Source organism: Lampetra fluviatilis, chromosome 81 (genome assembly GCF_964198595.1).
Source record: "Lampetra fluviatilis chromosome 81, kcLamFluv1.1, whole genome shotgun sequence".
In the NCBI taxonomy this organism is placed as follows: domain Eukaryota; kingdom Metazoa; phylum Chordata; class Hyperoartia; order Petromyzontiformes; family Petromyzontidae; genus Lampetra; species Lampetra fluviatilis.
The window spans coordinates 331,191-347,183 of NC_136355.1; the positions used below are offsets into that span (position 1 = coordinate 331,191).

The 15,993-nt window shown below is 54.1% G+C and overlaps 1 protein-coding gene across 5 annotated transcripts in view; it reads right to left on the reverse strand.

The window, feature by feature from the left end:
* Window positions 1-4,798: 4,798 nt before the first annotated feature.
* The window catches only part of LOC144953713 (CTP synthase 1-like), a 77,846-nt gene continuing 66,651 nt past the window's right edge, over window positions 4,799-15,993 (reverse strand). For 3 of the 5 annotated variants that reach the window (XM_078884276.1, XM_078884274.1, XM_078884277.1), the window contains exons 16-20: window positions 15,158-15,213; window positions 12,550-12,646; window positions 7,844-7,988; window positions 6,008-6,186; window positions 4,800-5,643 (exon numbers count right to left, since the gene is read on the reverse strand). In XM_078884276.1, coding sequence (XP_078740402.1) covers window positions 6,042-6,186; window positions 7,844-7,988; window positions 12,550-12,646; window positions 15,158-15,213 — 443 coding nt within the window. In that variant the 3' untranslated portion in view covers window positions 4,800-5,643; window positions 6,008-6,041. Of the gene's footprint in view, window positions 5,644-6,007; window positions 6,187-7,843; window positions 7,989-12,549; window positions 12,647-15,157; window positions 15,214-15,993 lie in introns of all 5 variants that reach the window. The other 2 variants (XM_078884275.1, XM_078884273.1) reach the window with 2 other exon arrangements.

The window sequence follows — 15,993 nt, forward strand, 5'->3', positions numbered from 1 at the left end:
ACAGAGACACACAGAGACACACAGAGACTCACAGAGACACACAGAGACACACAGAGACCCACAGAGACACACAGAGACTCACAGAGACACACAGAGACACACAGAGACCCACAGAGACACACAGAGACTCACAGAGACACACAGAGACCCACAGAGACACACAGAGACCCACAGAGACCCACAGAGACCCACAGAGACTCACAACAACAACAACCGCCATTCGCCACCAAGTGGCGGTGACGTCACCACGACGCTTGTGCCAGGCCATGTGCACCTTGAGGCCACGTGAAGTGTCGAACGCCCGCTGGCAGGAGGTCACGGGGCAGACCCAGCAGGTGCCACGGGTCGACTGACCGAGATGGCCGAGATGACTGGCTGATGCACCACCTGTGCCCCCTACTGTGCCAACTTTCTGTGCTTTAGCCACCCGGCGCTCCGCTCGTTGTTGTGAGCGTCGCTCCTCCGCCCTCCGTTGTTGTTGGAGGGCGACTGCCTCCAACTGCCCAGCAGCGTCCTTCACGAGCCTCCTCCACTGAGGCCGATCTTGACACCGCTGGTACCAGTCATCGGCAAGTCCACTCAGCTCCACGTCCTCCTGTACCACATCACTCCATCTCTTCTCTAGCCCGTGTTACACACTCACCCACTCACTCACCCACTCATTCATTCACCCACTCACCCACACACCCACTCACCCACTCACTCACCCATTCACTCACCCACTAACTCACCCACTCAACCATCACTCCATCTCTTCTCTAGCCCGTGTCACACACTCACCCACTCACTCACCCACTCATTCATTCACCCACTCACCCACACACCCACTCACCCACTCACTCACCCACTAACTCACCCACTCACCCATCACTCCATCTCTTCTCTAGCCCGTGTCACACACTCACCCACTCACTCACCCACTCATTCATTCACCCACTCACCCACACACCCACTCATCCACTCACTCACCCATTCACTCACCCACTAACTCACCCACTCACCCATCACTCCATCTCTTCTCTAGCCCGTGCCGCGCCCGTTTAGCCCCCTCGATCCGGCCGAACAAAAGCTGTTGAGGCATGCGGTGACTTGCTGTGCCATGCGGGCTACATGACCCAGCCAACGCAGCCTTGCCTGCCGGAGGAGCTCACCGATGGGACTTTGCCCAGATCTTTCAAGGATTTGTGAGCTACTCACACTCACACACAGACTCACACACAGACTCAGACACACAGACTCACACACAGACTCACACAGACTGACACACACAGACTGACACACACACAGACTGACACACACACAGACTGACACACACAGACACACACACACAGACTCACACACACACACACAGAGATTGAATCGAGAATTATTTATTAATTTCCTCGCCATCTTCGCGAGACATCAAAAAAAAACCCAGCACGGTAACACTCACACACTCACACAGTGACACACACACACAGTGACACACAGACACACTCACACACACACACAGTGACACACACACACAGTGACACACACAGACACACTCACACACTCACACAGTGACACACACACACAGACTCACACACACAGACTCACACACACAGACACAGTGACACAGTGACACACACACTCACAGACTCACACACACACACAGACTCACACACACAGACACACTCACACAGTGACACACACACAGACTCACACACACAGACTCACACACACACACACAGACTCACACACACACACAGACTCACACACACACACACACACAGACTCACACACACACACACAGACTCACACACACAGACACACTCTCACACACTCACACAGTGACACACACACACAGTGACACACACAGACACACTCACACACACACTCACACACTCACACAGTGACACACACACACAGTGACACACACAGACACACTCACACACACACTCACACACTCACACAGTGACACACACACACAGTGACACACACACACAGTGACACACACAGACACACTCACACTCACACACAGACACACTTACACAGTGACACACACACACAGACTCACACACACAGACTCACTCACACAGTGACACACACACAGACTCACACAGACTCACTCACACAGTGACACACACAGACTCACACACACACAGACTCACACTAACACACTAACACACTGACTCACACTCACACACACACAGACTCACACCTGGGTGTGAGTCTCTGTGAGAGTCTCTGAGTGAGTCTCTGAGTCTCTGTGCGAGTCTGAGTGAGTCTGTGTGTGTGTCACTGTGCGTGTGTGAGTGTGTGTGTGAGTCTGTGTGTGTCTGTGTGAGTCTCTGTGTGTGTCTCTGTGTGAGTCTCTGAGTGAGTCTCTGAGTGAGTCTCTGTGTGTATCTGAGTGAGTCTCTGTGTGTGTCACTGTGCGTGTGTGAGTGTGTGTGTGAGTGTGTGTGTGTGAGTCTGTGTGTGAGTCTGTGTGTGTCACTGTGTGGGTGTGTGTCTGTGTGTGTGTGTCTGTGTGAGTCTGTGTGTGTGTGTGTGTCACTGTGTGTGTGTCACTGTGTGTGAGTGTGTGTGTGAGTCTGTGTGTGTCTGTGTGAGTCTCTGTGTGTGTCACTGTGTGTGTGTGTGTGTCTGTGTGAGTCTGTGTGTGTGTCTGTGTGTGTCACTGTGTGGGTGTGTGTCTGTGTGTGTGTCTGTGTGAGTCTGTGTGAGTCTGTGTGTGTCACTGTGTGTGTGTGAGTCTGTGTCACACTGAACAATCACTCACTCGGCTAAACATTATTATGACAAAACGGGACTACACAAAATCTCGCAAACAATGTCCGACGTTTGGCCCCCACATCCAAAATCAGCCACACCAAATTCAGGTCACTCATTTTGGTGAGTAATTGAGTGGGTGGGCGAGTGAGTGGGTGAGTGGGTGGGTGAGTGAGTGAGTGGGTGAGTGAGTGGGTGGGTGAGTCAGTGGGTGGGTGGGTGGGTGGGTGGGCGAGTGAGTGGGTGAGTGAGTGGGTGAGTGAGTGGGTGGGTGGGTGGGTGGGTGGGTGAGTGAGTGAGTGGGTGAGTGAGTGGGTGAGTGGGTGAGTGAGTTGGTGGGTGAGTGAGTGAGTGGGTGAGTGGGTGAGTGGGTGAGTGGGCGAGTGAGTGAGTGGGTGGGTGAGTGAGTGAGTGAGTGGGTGAGTGAGTGGGTGGGTGAGTGAGTGGGTGGGTGAGTGGGTGAGTGAGTGGGTGAGTGAGTGAGTGGGTGGGTGAGTGAGTGAGTGGGTGAGTGAGTGAGTGAGTGGGTGAGTGAGTGAGTGAGTGGGTGAGTGAGTGAGTGGGTGAGTGGGTGAGTGAGTGGGTGGGTGGGTGGGTGGGTGAGTGAGTGAGTGGGTGAGTGGGTGGGTGAGTGAGTGGGTGAGTGGGTGGGTGGGTGGGTGAGTGAGTGGGTGAGTGGGTGGGCGAGTGAGTGGGCGAGTGAGTGAGTGGGTGAGTGGGTGAGTGGGTGAGTGGGTGAGTGAGTGGGTGGGTGGGTGAGTGGGTGAGTGGGTGGGTGAGTGAGTGAGTGAGTGAGTGGGTGAGTGGGTGAGTGAGTGGGTGGGTGGGTGAGTGGGTGAGTGAGTGGGTGGGTGGGTGAGTGGGTGAGTGGGTGAGTGAGTGAGTGGGTGGGTGGGTGGGTGAGTGGGTGAGTGGGTGAGTGGGTGAGTGAGTGGGTGAGTGGGTGAGTGGGTGGGTGAGTGAGTGAGTGGGTGAGTGGGTGAGTGAGTGGGTGGGTGGGTGGGTGGGTGGGTGAGTGGGTGGGTGAGTGGGTGAGTGAGTGGGTGGGTGGGTGGGTGAGTGAGTGGGTGGGTGGGTGAGTGGGTGAGTGGGTGAGTGAGTGGGTGGGTGGGTGGGTGAGTGGGTGAGTGAGTGGGTGGGTGGGTGGGTGAGTGAGTGGGTGGGTGGGTGGGCGAGTGGGCGAGTGAGTGAGTGAGTGAGTGGGTGGGTGAGTGAGTGAGTGAGTGGGTGAGTGAGTGAGTGAGTGGGTGGGTGAGTGAGTGAGTGGGTGGGTGAGTGAGTGGGTGAGTGAGTGGGTGAGTGAGTGAGTGAGTGGGTGGGTGGGTGAGTGAGTGAGTGAGTGAGTGAGTGGGTGAGTGAGTGAGTGAGTGGGTGGGTGAGTGAGTGGGTGAGTGAGTGAGTGGGTGAGTGAGTGGGTGAGTGAGTGAGTGGGTGAGTGAGTGGGTGAGTGAGTGGGTGAGTGAGTGGGTGAGTGAGTGAGTGGGTGAGTGGGTGGGTGAGTGAGTGGGTGGGTGGGTGAGTGAGTGAGTGGGTGAGCGAGTGAGTGAGTGGGTGAGTGAGTGAGTGAGTGGGTGGGTGAGTGAGTGGGTGAGTGAGTGAGTGTGTGAGTGAGTGAGTGAGTGGGTGAGTGAGTGGGTGAGTGAGTGAGTGAGTGAGTGGGTGAGTGAGTGGGTGAGTGAGTGAGTGGGTGAGTGAGTGAGTGGGTGAGTGAGTGAGTGAGTGGGTGAGTGAGTGGGTGAGTGAGTGAGTGAGTGGGTGAGTGAGTGGGTGAGTGGGTGAGTGAGTGGGTGAGTGAGTGGGTGAATGAGTGAGTGGGTGAGTGAGTGAGTGGGTGAGTGAGTGAGTGGGTGAGTGAGTGGGTGAGTGAGTGGGTGAGTGAGTGAGTGGGTGAGTGAGTGAGTGAGTGGGTGAGTGAGTGAGTGGGTGAGTGAGTGAGTGGGTGAGTGAGTGAGTGAGTGGGTGAGTGAGTGGGTGAGTGAGTGGGTGAGTGAGTGAGTGAGTGGGTGAGTGAGTGAGTGAGTGGGTGAGTGAGTGAGTGGGTGAGTGGGTGAGTGAGTGAGTGGGTGAGTGAGTGGGTGAGTGAGTGAGTGGGTGAGTGAGTGGGTGAGTGAGTGAGTGGGTGAGTGAGTGAGTGGGTGAGTGGGTGAGTGAGTGAGTGGGTGAGTGAGTGGGTGAGTGAGTGAGTGGGTGAGTGAGTGGGTGAGTGAGTGAGTGGGTGAGTGAGTGAGTGGGTGAGTGAGTGAGTGGGTGAGTTGTTACCATCGTAACATCAAATCTCAAATTTAACTTTCAAACCAAAAATAAACATTAATCTCTCCATACGTGGTGGTGGTAGTTCGTGCTACTTGTGATTGTTGTTGTTGTTGTGGTGGTTGCTGCTGTTGTTGTGATTGTTGTTGTGATTGTTGTAGTTGTTGTTGTGATTGTTGTTGTTGTGATTATTGTTGTTGTGGTTGTTGTTATGGTTGTTGTTGTGGTGATTGTTGTTGTGGTTGTTGTGGTGATGATTGTTGTTGATGTTGTTGATGTTGTTGTTGTGGTGGTTGTTGTGGTTGTTGTCATGGTTGTTGTTGTGGTGATTGTTGTTGTGGTTGTTGTGGTGATGATTGTTGTTGATGTTGTTGATGTTGTTGTTGTGATTGTTGTTGCGGTTGTTGTTGTTATTGTTGTGGTTGTGGTGATTGTGGTTGTTGTGATTGTTGTTGTTGTGATTGTGGTGGTGGTTGTTGTTGTTGTGGTTGTTGTTGTTGTAGTTGTGATTGTTGTTGTTGTGGTTGTTGCTGTTGTGGTGGTGGTTGTTGTTGTGGTGGTGATTGTTGATGTTGATGTTGTTGTTGTGATTGTTGCTGTTGTGGTGGTGGTTGTTGTTGTTTGTGGTTCTTCGTTCTTGTCAATGCAGTAGCTGCCCTAAGCACACACACACACAGTTACCATGGTTACCGTAGTTACACAGCCGTCACCACGGTTACCATAGTTACCTGGCTGTTGCCGTGGTTACCATTGGTACCCATACTTTTTCTCGTGCTGCTGGTGGCTGCCATGGTTACCACCAATGTCGCTGGTTGCCCTGGTTACCAATTTTGTCGGTTGCCATGGTTACCCGTGTTGTCGGTTGCCCTGGTTACCAATATTGCCGTTTGCCTGGGTCACCCTGTCGCCGGTCGCCTAGGTTACCCTGTTACCATGGTTACTCCTTCCGGTTACCATGGTTACCCCATTGCCACGGTTGCCCTGTTTCCACGGTTACCCTGCCGCCCGTCGCCATGGTTACCTGCTGCGCTTGCCGGATGCCCGAGTTGCCGTGGTCACACCCCGCCGAGCCCGTTGCCGGGGAGATCGTTGCCAGGGAGACCGTTGCCAGGGAGACCGTTGCTAGGGGCCGTGGCTCCGCCCAGGGCGGCGAGCTCCGAGTCGGAGTCGTCGTCGTCGCTGACGTCAGAATAGTCGTCCCTGGTCACGCGGAGAGAGAGAGTCACCCAGTCAGTTAGTCACCCAGTGAGTCACCCAGTTAGTTAGTCACCCAGTCAGTTAGTCACCCAGTTAGTCACCCAGTTAGTCACTCACCCAGTTAGTCACCCTGTGAGTTAGTCACCCAGTTAGTCACCCAGTGAGTCACCCAGTTAGTTAGTCACCCAGCTAGTCAGTTAGTTAGTCACTCAGTCGCTCAGTCACTCACTCACTCACTCACCCACCCACCCACTCACTCACTCACTCACCCACTCACCCACTCACCCACTCACCCAGTCACTCACTCACTCACTCAGTCACTCAGTCACTCACTCAGTCACTCACTCACTCACTCAGTCACTCACTCACTCAGTCACTCACTCACTCACTCACTCACTCACTCACCCACTCACTCAGTCACTCACTCAGTCACTCACTCAGTCACTCACTCAGTCACTCACTCACTCACTCACTCAGTCACCCACCCACCCACTCACTCACCCACTCACTCACTCACTCAGTCACTCACTCAGTCACCCACCCACTCACTCACTCAGTCACTCACCCACTCACCCACCCACCCACTCACCCACTCACCCACTCACCCACTCACTCACCCACCCACTCACCCACTCACCCACCCACTCACCCACCCACCCACTCACCCACTCACCCACCCACCCACTCACTCACTCACTCACCCACCCACTCACTCACTCACTCACCCACTCACCCACCCACTCACCCACTCACTCACCCACTCACTCACCCACTTACTCACCCACTCACCCACTCACTCACCCACCCACTCACCCACCCACCCACTCACCCACCCACCCACCCACTCACTCACCCACTCACTCACCCACCCACTCACTCACCCACCCACTCACTCACTCACCCACCCACTCACTCACTCACTCACCCACCCACCCACCCACTCACCCACCCACTCACCCACTCACCCACCCACCCACTCACTCACTCACCCACCCACCCACTCACTCACCCACTCACTCACTCACCGACCCACCCACTCACCCACCCACTCACTCACCCACCCACCCACCCACCCACTCACCCACTCACCCACTCACTCACCCACTCACTCACTCACTCACCCACCCACCCACTCACCCACCCACTCACTCACCCACCCACCCACCCACCCACCCACTCACCCACCCACCCACCCACTCACTCACTCACCCACTCACCCACCCACTCTCACTCACTCACTCACCCACCCACTCACTCACCCACCCACCCACCCACCCACTCACCCACCCACTCACCCACTCACCCACCCACTCACTCACTCACCCACCCACCCACTCACTCACTCACTCACCCACTCACCCACTCACTCACCCACTCACCCACTCACTCACTCACTCACTCCCCCACTCACTCACTCACTCACCCACTCACTCACCCACTCACTCACTCACCCACCCACCCACCCACTCACTCACTCACTCACTAGTCACTCACCGTGGAGACAGTCTGCATCCTCTCTGCAGGAAACTCTGCAGCTTGCCGGCTGCGCTCAGCAGCAGCCCCAGGTAGTCACTCACTCACTCACTCAGTCAGTCACTCACTCACTCACTCAGTCACTCACTCAGTCACTCACTCAGTCACTCACTCACTAGTCACTCACCGTGGAGACAGCCTGCATCCTCTCTGCAGGAAACTCTGCAGCTTGCCGGCTGCGCTCAGCAGCAGCCCCAGGTAGACGGGGGACGGAGCCATCGGCCGCGACGTGAACTCCGGGTGGAACTGAACTCCCACAAAGAACGGGTGGTCTGGGGGGAGACACAGAGACACAGGGTGGGTGAGTGGGTGAGTGAGTGGGTGAGTGAGTGGGTGAGTGGGTGAGTGAGTGGGTGAGTGGGTGAGTGGGTGGGTGAGTGAGTGAGTGGGTGAGTGAGTGAGTGGGTGGGTGAGTGGGTGAGTGAGTGGGTGAGTGGGTGAGTGGGTGGGTGAGTGAGTGAGTGACTGAGTGAGTGAGTGGTGAGTGACTGAGTGAGTGGTGAGTGTGTGTGTGTGTCTAGGTGAGTGGTGAGTGAGTGAGTGGGTGAGTGACTGAGTGACTGAGTGACTGAGTGAGTGACTGAGTGAGTGACTGAGTGAGTGGTGAGTGATGTGGTGAGTGACTGACTGAGTGGGTGAGTGACTGAGTGAGTGACTGAGTGAGTGACTGAGTGAGTGAGTGACTGAGTGAGTGACAGAGTGAGTGACAGAGTGAGTGACAGAGTGAGTGACTGAGTGAGTGACTGAGTGAGTGAGTGACTGACTGAGTGACTGAGTGAGTGGTGAGTGAGTGACTGGGTGGGTGAGTGACTGGTGAGTGGTGTGTGTCTAGGTGAGTGAGTGTGTGTCTAGGTGAGTGAGTGACTGGGTGAGTGAGTATGTGAGTGAGTGAGTGTGTGTCTAGGTGAATGAGTGGTGAGTGACTGGGTGAGTGACTGGGTGGTGAGTGAGTGTCTAGGTGAGTGAGTGTCTAGGTGAGTGAGTGAGTGTGTGTCTAGGTGAGGGAGTGAGTGAGTGGTGAGTGTGTGTGTGTCTAGGTGAGTGAGTGAGTGAGTGGTGAGTGACTGGGTGGGTGAGTGGTGAGTGTCTAGGTGAGTGACTGAGTGACTAGGTGAGTGACTAGGTGAGTGTCTAGGTGTGTGTATAGGTGACTAGGTGAGTGACTAGGTGAGTGTCTAGGTGTGTGTCTAGGTGTGTATAGGTGACTAGGTGAGTGACTAGGTGAGTGTCTAGGTGTGTGTATAGGTGACTAAGTGAGTGACTAGGTGAGTGTCTAGGTGTGTGTCTAGGTGTGTATAGGTGACTAGGTGAGTGACTAGGTGAGTGACTAGGTGTGTATAGGTGACTAGGTGAGTGACTAGGTGAGTGACTAGGTGAGTGTCTAGGTGAGTGTCTAGGTGAGTGTCTAGGTGAGTGACTAGGTGAGTGAGTGACTAGGTGAGTGACTAGGTGAGTGACTAGGTGAGTGACTAGGTGAGTGTCTAGGTGAGTGTCTAGGTGAGTGTCTAGGTGAGTGACTAGGTGAGTGAGGGACTAGGTGAGTGACTAGGTGAGTGACTAGGTGAGTGTCTAGGTGTGTCTAGGTGAGTGACTAGGTGAGTGACTAGGTGAGTGACTAGGTGAGTGAGTGACTAGGTGAGTGACTAGGTGAGTGACTAGGTGTGTGTGTAGGTGTCTAGGTGAGTGACTAGGTGAGTGACTAGGTGAGTGACTAGGTGAGTGAGTGGGTGAGTGACTAGGTGAGTGACTAGGTGAGTGACTAGGTGAGTGTCTAGGTGAGTGACTAGGTGAGTGACTAGGTGAGTGACTAGGTGAGTGACTAGGTGAGTGTGTCTAGGTGAGTGACTAGGTGAGTGAGTGAGTGACTAGGTGAGTGACTAGGTGTGTGTGTAGGTGTCTAGGTGAGTGACTAGGTGAGTGACTAGGTGAGTGACTAGGTGAGTGAGTGAGTGTGTCTAGGTGAGTGACTAGGTGAGTGAGTGAGTGACTAGGTGAGTGACTAGGTGAGTGTGTAGGTGTCTAGGTGAGTGACTAGGTGAGTGTCTAGGTGAGTGACTAGGTGAGTGACTAGGTGAGTGACTAGGTGTGTGTGTAGGTGTCTAGGTGAGTGACTAGGTGAGTGACTAGGTGAGTGACTAGGTGAGTGACTAGGTTAGTGAGTGGTGAGTGTCTAGGTGAGTGACTAGGTGAGTGAGTGGTGAGTGTCTAGGTGAGTGACTAGGTGAGTGACTAGGTGAGTGAGTGAGTGTGTCTAGGTGAGTGACTAGGTGAGTGACTAGGTGAGTGACTAGGTGAGTGAGTGACTAGGTGAGTGACTAGGTGAGTGACTAGGTGAGTGAGTGACTAGGTGAGTGACTAGGTGAGTGACTAGGTGAGTGTCTAGGTGAGTGAGTGGTGAGTGACTAGGTGAGTGACTAGGTGAGTGACTAGGTGTGTGTGTAGGTGTCTAGGTGAGTGACTAGGTGAGTGACTAGGTGAGTGACTAGGTGAGTGTCTAGGTGTGTGTGTAGGTGAGTGACTAGGTGAGTGTCTAGGTGAGTGACTAGGTGAGTGACTAGGTGAGTGTCTAGGTGAGTGACTAGGTGAGTGACTAGGTGAGTGACTAGGTGAGTGACTAGGTGAGTGTGTAGGTGAGTGACTAGGTGTGTGTGTAGGTGTCTAGGTGAGTGACTAGGTGAGTGACTAGGTGAGTGACTAGGTGAGTGTCTAGGTGAGTGACTAGGTGAGTGACTAGGTGAGTGTCTAGGTGAGTGTCTAGGTGAGTGTCTAGGTGAGTGTCTAGGTGAGTGAGTGGTGAGTGTCTAGGTGAGTGAGTGAGTGAGTGACTGGGTGACTGAGTGAGTGTGTGTCTAGGTGAGTGAGTGGGTGAGTGAGTGTGTGTCTAGGTGTCTAGGTGAGTGTCTAGGTGAGTGTCTAGGTGAGTGACTAGGTGAGTGACTAGGTGAGTGTCTAGGTGAGTGAGTGTGTGTATAGGTGTCTAGGTGAGTGAGTGGTGAGTGTATGAGTGGTGTGTGTGTAGGTGTCTAGGTGAGTGAGTGTCTAGGTGAGTGTCTAGGTGAGTGACTAGGTGAGTGACTAGGTGTGTGTGTAGGTGACTAGGTGAGTGAGTGTGTCTAGGTGTCTAGGTGAGTGAGTGTTTGGTGAGTGTCTAGGTGAGTGACTAGGTGTGTGACTAGGTGTGTGTGTAGGTGACTAGGTGAGTGAGTGAGTGTTTGGTGAGTGTCTAGGTGAGTGAGTGGTGAGTGTATGAGTGGTGTGTGTGTAGGTGTCTAGGTGAGTGAGTGAGTGTTTGGTGAGTGTCTAGGTGAGTGACTAGGTGTGTGACTAGGTGTGTGTGTAGGTGACTAGGTGAGTGAGTGTGTGTGTCTAGGTGTCTAGGTGAGTGAGTGTCTAGGTGAGTGTCTAGGTGTGTGACTAGGTGTGTGTGTAGGTGACTAGGTGAGTGAGTGTGTGTGTCTAGGTGTCTAGGTGAGTGAGTGTGAGTGTGTCTAGGTGAGTGTCTAGGTGAGTGTCTAGGTGTGTGTGTAGGTGAGTGTCTAGGTGAGTGTCTAGGTGTGTGTGTAGGTGAGTGACTAGGTGAGTGTCTTGGTGAGTGTCTAGGTGAGTGACTAGGTGTGTGACTAGGTGTGTGTGTAGGTGACTAGGTGAGTGAGTGAGTGTGAGTGTGTCTAGGTGAGTGTCTAGGTGTGTGTGTAGGTGAGTGAGTGAGTGTGAGTGTGTCTAGGTGAGTGACTAGGTGAGTGTCTAGGTGTGTGTGTAGGTGAGTGTCTAGGTGAGTGTCTAGGTGAGTGTCTAGGTGTGTGTGTAGGTGAGTGTCTAGGTGAGTGTCTAGGTGAGTGTCTAGGTGAGTGTCTAGGTGAGTGTCTAGGTGAGTGTCTAGGTGAGTGACTAGGTGTGTGACTAGGTGTGTGTGTAGGTGAGTGAGTGTGAGTGTGTCTAGGTGAGTGACTAGGTGAGTGTCTAGGTGTGTGTGTAGGTGAGTGTCTAGGTGAGTGTCTAGGTGAGTGTCTAGGTGAGTGTCTAGGTGAGTGTCTAGGTGTGTGTGTAGGTGAGTGTCTAGGTGAGTGTCTATGTGTGTGTGTAGGTGAGTGTCTAGGTGAGTGTCTAGGTGAGTGTCTAGGTGAGTGTCTAGGTGAGTGACTAGGTGTGTGACTAGGTGTGTGTGTAGGTGACTAGGTGAGTGACTGAGTGCGAGTGTGTCTAGGTGAGTGTCTAGGTGAGTGTCTAGGTGAGTGACTAGGTGTGTGTGTAGGTGACTAGGTGAGTGAGTGAGTGTGAGTGTGTCTAGGTGAGTGTCTAGGTGTGTGTGTAGGTGAGTGAGTGTGAGTGTGTCTAGGTGAGTGTCTAGGTGAGTGTCTAGGTGTGTGTGTAGGTGAGTGTCTAGGTGAGTGTGTAGGTGAGTGACTAGGTGAGTGTCTTGGTGAGTGTCTAGGTGAGTGACTAGGTGTGTGTGTAGGTGACTAGGTGAGTGAGTGAGTGTGAGTGTGTCTAGGTGAGTGTCTAGGTGTGTGTGTAGGTGAGTGAGTGAGTGTGAGTGTGTCTAGGTGAGTGACTAGGTGAGTGTCTAGGTGAGTGACTAGGTGTGTGACAAGGTGTGTGTGTAGGTGACTAGGTGAGTGTCTAGGTGAGTGTCTAGGTGAGTGTCTAGGTGAGTGTCTAGGTGAGTGTCTAGGTGAGTGTCTAGGTGAGTGTCTAGGTGAGTGTCTAGGTGTGTGTGTAGGTGAGTGTCTAGGTGAGTGTCTAGGTGAGTGTCTAGGTGAGTGACTAGGTGAGTGTCTAGGTGTGTGTGTAGGTGAGTGAGTGACTGAGGGAGTGTTTGGTGAGTGAAGTGACCATCCAACTCCAGAATCTCCATCCTCTGTCCGTCAACGTCTTGACCCACGAAGCGAAGTCCACGTCTCTCAAACTCCCCCACCAACGCCGGGTTCACCTTCAACATCAACAACATCAACATCATCAACATCATCATCATCATCAACATCAACAACATCAACAACATCATCAACAACATCATCAACAACAACATCATCATCAACATCAACATCATCATCAACAACAACATCAACAACATCAACAACATCATCAACATCAACAACATCAACATCATCAACATCAACAACATCATCAACATCAACATCATCAACATCAACATCATCAACATCAACAACAACATCATCAACATCAACACCATCACCATCACCATCATCACCATCATCACCATCACCACCATCACCACCACCATCACCACCACCACCACCACCATCACCACCACCATCACCACACACCATCATCACCATCACCACCACCACCATCACCACCATCACCACCATCATCACCACCACCATCACCATCATCACCACCACCACCACCATCACCACCACCACCACCACCATCATCACCACCACCACCACCATCACCACCACCACCACCACCACCATCACCAACACCATCACCACCATCACAACCATCACCACCACCACCACCATCATCACCATCACCACCACAATCACCACCACCATCACCACCACCATCACCATCACCACCACCACCATCACCACCATCACCACCATCACCACCACCACCACCATCACCACCATCACCACCATCACCACCACCACCACCACCACCACCATCACCACCACCATCACCACCATCACCACCATCACCACCACCACCATCATCACCTTCACCACCACCATCACCACCATCACCACCACCATCACCACCACCATCACCACCACCACCATCACCACCACCACCACCATCACTACCACCATCACCACCACCACCATCATCACCACCACCATCACCACCACCACCATCACCACCACCACCATCACCACCATCACCACCATCACCACCACCACCATCACCATCACCATCACCACCATCACCACCATCACCACCACCACCATCACCACCACCACCATCACCACCACCACCACCACCATCACCACCACCACCACCATCATCACCATCATCACCACCATCACCACCACCATCACCACCATCACCACCATCACCACCATCACCACCACCACCATCACCATCACCACCACCACCACCACCATCATCACCACCATCACCACCATCACCACCATCATCACCATCACCACAACCACCATCACCACCACCATCACCATCATCACCACCATCACCACCATCACCATCATCACCACCATCACCACCACCATCACCACCATCACCACCATCACCACCATCATCACCACCATCACCACCATCACCACCACCACCATCACCACCACCATCACCACCATCATCACAACCATCACCACCACCACCATCATCACCATCACCACCACCATCACCACCACCATCACCATCACCACCACCACCATCACCACCATCACCACCATCACCACCACCACCACCACCATCACCATCACCACCACCACCACCACCACCATCACCACCACCATCACCACCATCACCACCATCACCACCACCACCATCATCACCTTCACCACCACCATCACCACCATCACCACCACCATCACCACCACCATCACCACCACCACCATCACCACCACCATCACCACCACCACCATCACCACCATCACCACCATCACCATCACCACCACCACCATCATCACCACCACCAACACCACCACCATCACCACCACCACCACCATCACCACCACCATCACCACCACCACCATCACCACCATCACCACCATCACCACCACCACCATCACCACCACCACCATCACCACCACCACCATCACCACCATCACCACCACCACCACCACCATCACCACCATCACCACCACCACCACCACCATCACCACCACCATCATCACCATCATCACCACCATCACCACCACCACTATCACCACCATCACCACCATCATCACCACCACCACCACCATCACCATCACCACCACCACCACCATCATCACCACCATCACCACCATCACCACCATCATCACCATCACCACAACCACCATCACCACCATCACCACCACCATCACCATCATCACCACCATCACCACCATCACCATCATCACCACCATCACCACCACCATCACCACCATCACCACCATCACCACCATCATCACCACCATCACCACCATCACCACCACCACCATCACCACCACCATCACCACCATCACCACCACCACCATCATCACCACCACCACCACCATCATCACCACCATCACCACCATCACCACCATCATCACCACCATCACCACCATCACCACCACCACCATCACCACCATCACCACCACCACCATCACCACCACCACCATCACCACCAGCACCACCACCACCATCACCACCACCACCACCACCACCATCACCACCGTCACCACCACCACCATCACCACCACCACCATCACCACCATCACCACCACCACCATCACCACCATCACCACCATCACCACCACCACCATCACCACCATCACCACCATCACCTCACCTCGTATCTGTGGCGATGCCTCTCATCCACTGATTCTTTGTTTCCGTAAAGTTGACCTGGAACATAGCAGATGGTGAGTGAGTGGGTGAGTGGGTGAGTGGGTGAGTGAGTGGGTGAGTGGGTGAGTGGGTGAGTGAGTGGGTGAGTGGGTGAGTGGGTGAGTGAGTGAGTGGGTGAGTGAGTGAGTGGGTGGGGAGTGAGTGGGTGGGTGAGTGGGTGAGTGGGTGAGTGAGTGGGTGGGGAGTGAGTGGGTGGGTGAGTGGGTGAGTGGGTGAGTGAGTGGGTGGGTGGTGAGTGGGTGGTGAGTGGTGAGTGAGTGAGTGGGTGAGTGGGTGGGTGAGTGGGTGGGTGAGTGGGTGGTGAGTGAGTGAGTGGGTGGGTGGGGTGAGTGGGTGAGTGGGTGTGGGTGAGTGGGTGGTGAGTGGTGAGTGAGTGGGTGAGTGGGTGAGTGGGTGGGTGAGTGGGTTGTGAGTGGTGAGTGAGTGAGTGAGTGGGTGGGTGAGTGGGTGAGTGGGTGGGTGGGTGAGTGGGTGAGTGGGTGGTGAGTGAGTGGGTGAGTGGGTGAGTGGGTGGGTGAGTGGGTGGTGAGTGGTGAGTGGTGAGTGAGTGAGTGAGTGAGTGGGTGGGTGAGTGAGTGAGTGGGTGGAGTGAGTGAGTGAGTGGGTGGGTGGGTGAGTGGGTGGGTGAGTGGGTGAGTGAGTGAGTGAGTGGGTGGGTGGGTGGGTGGGTGAGTGGGTGAGTGGGTGGGTGAGTGGGTGGTGAGTGGTGAGTGAGTGGGTGAGTGGGTGGTGAGTGGTGAGTGGGTGAGTGGGTGAGTGGGTGGGTGAGTGGGTGGT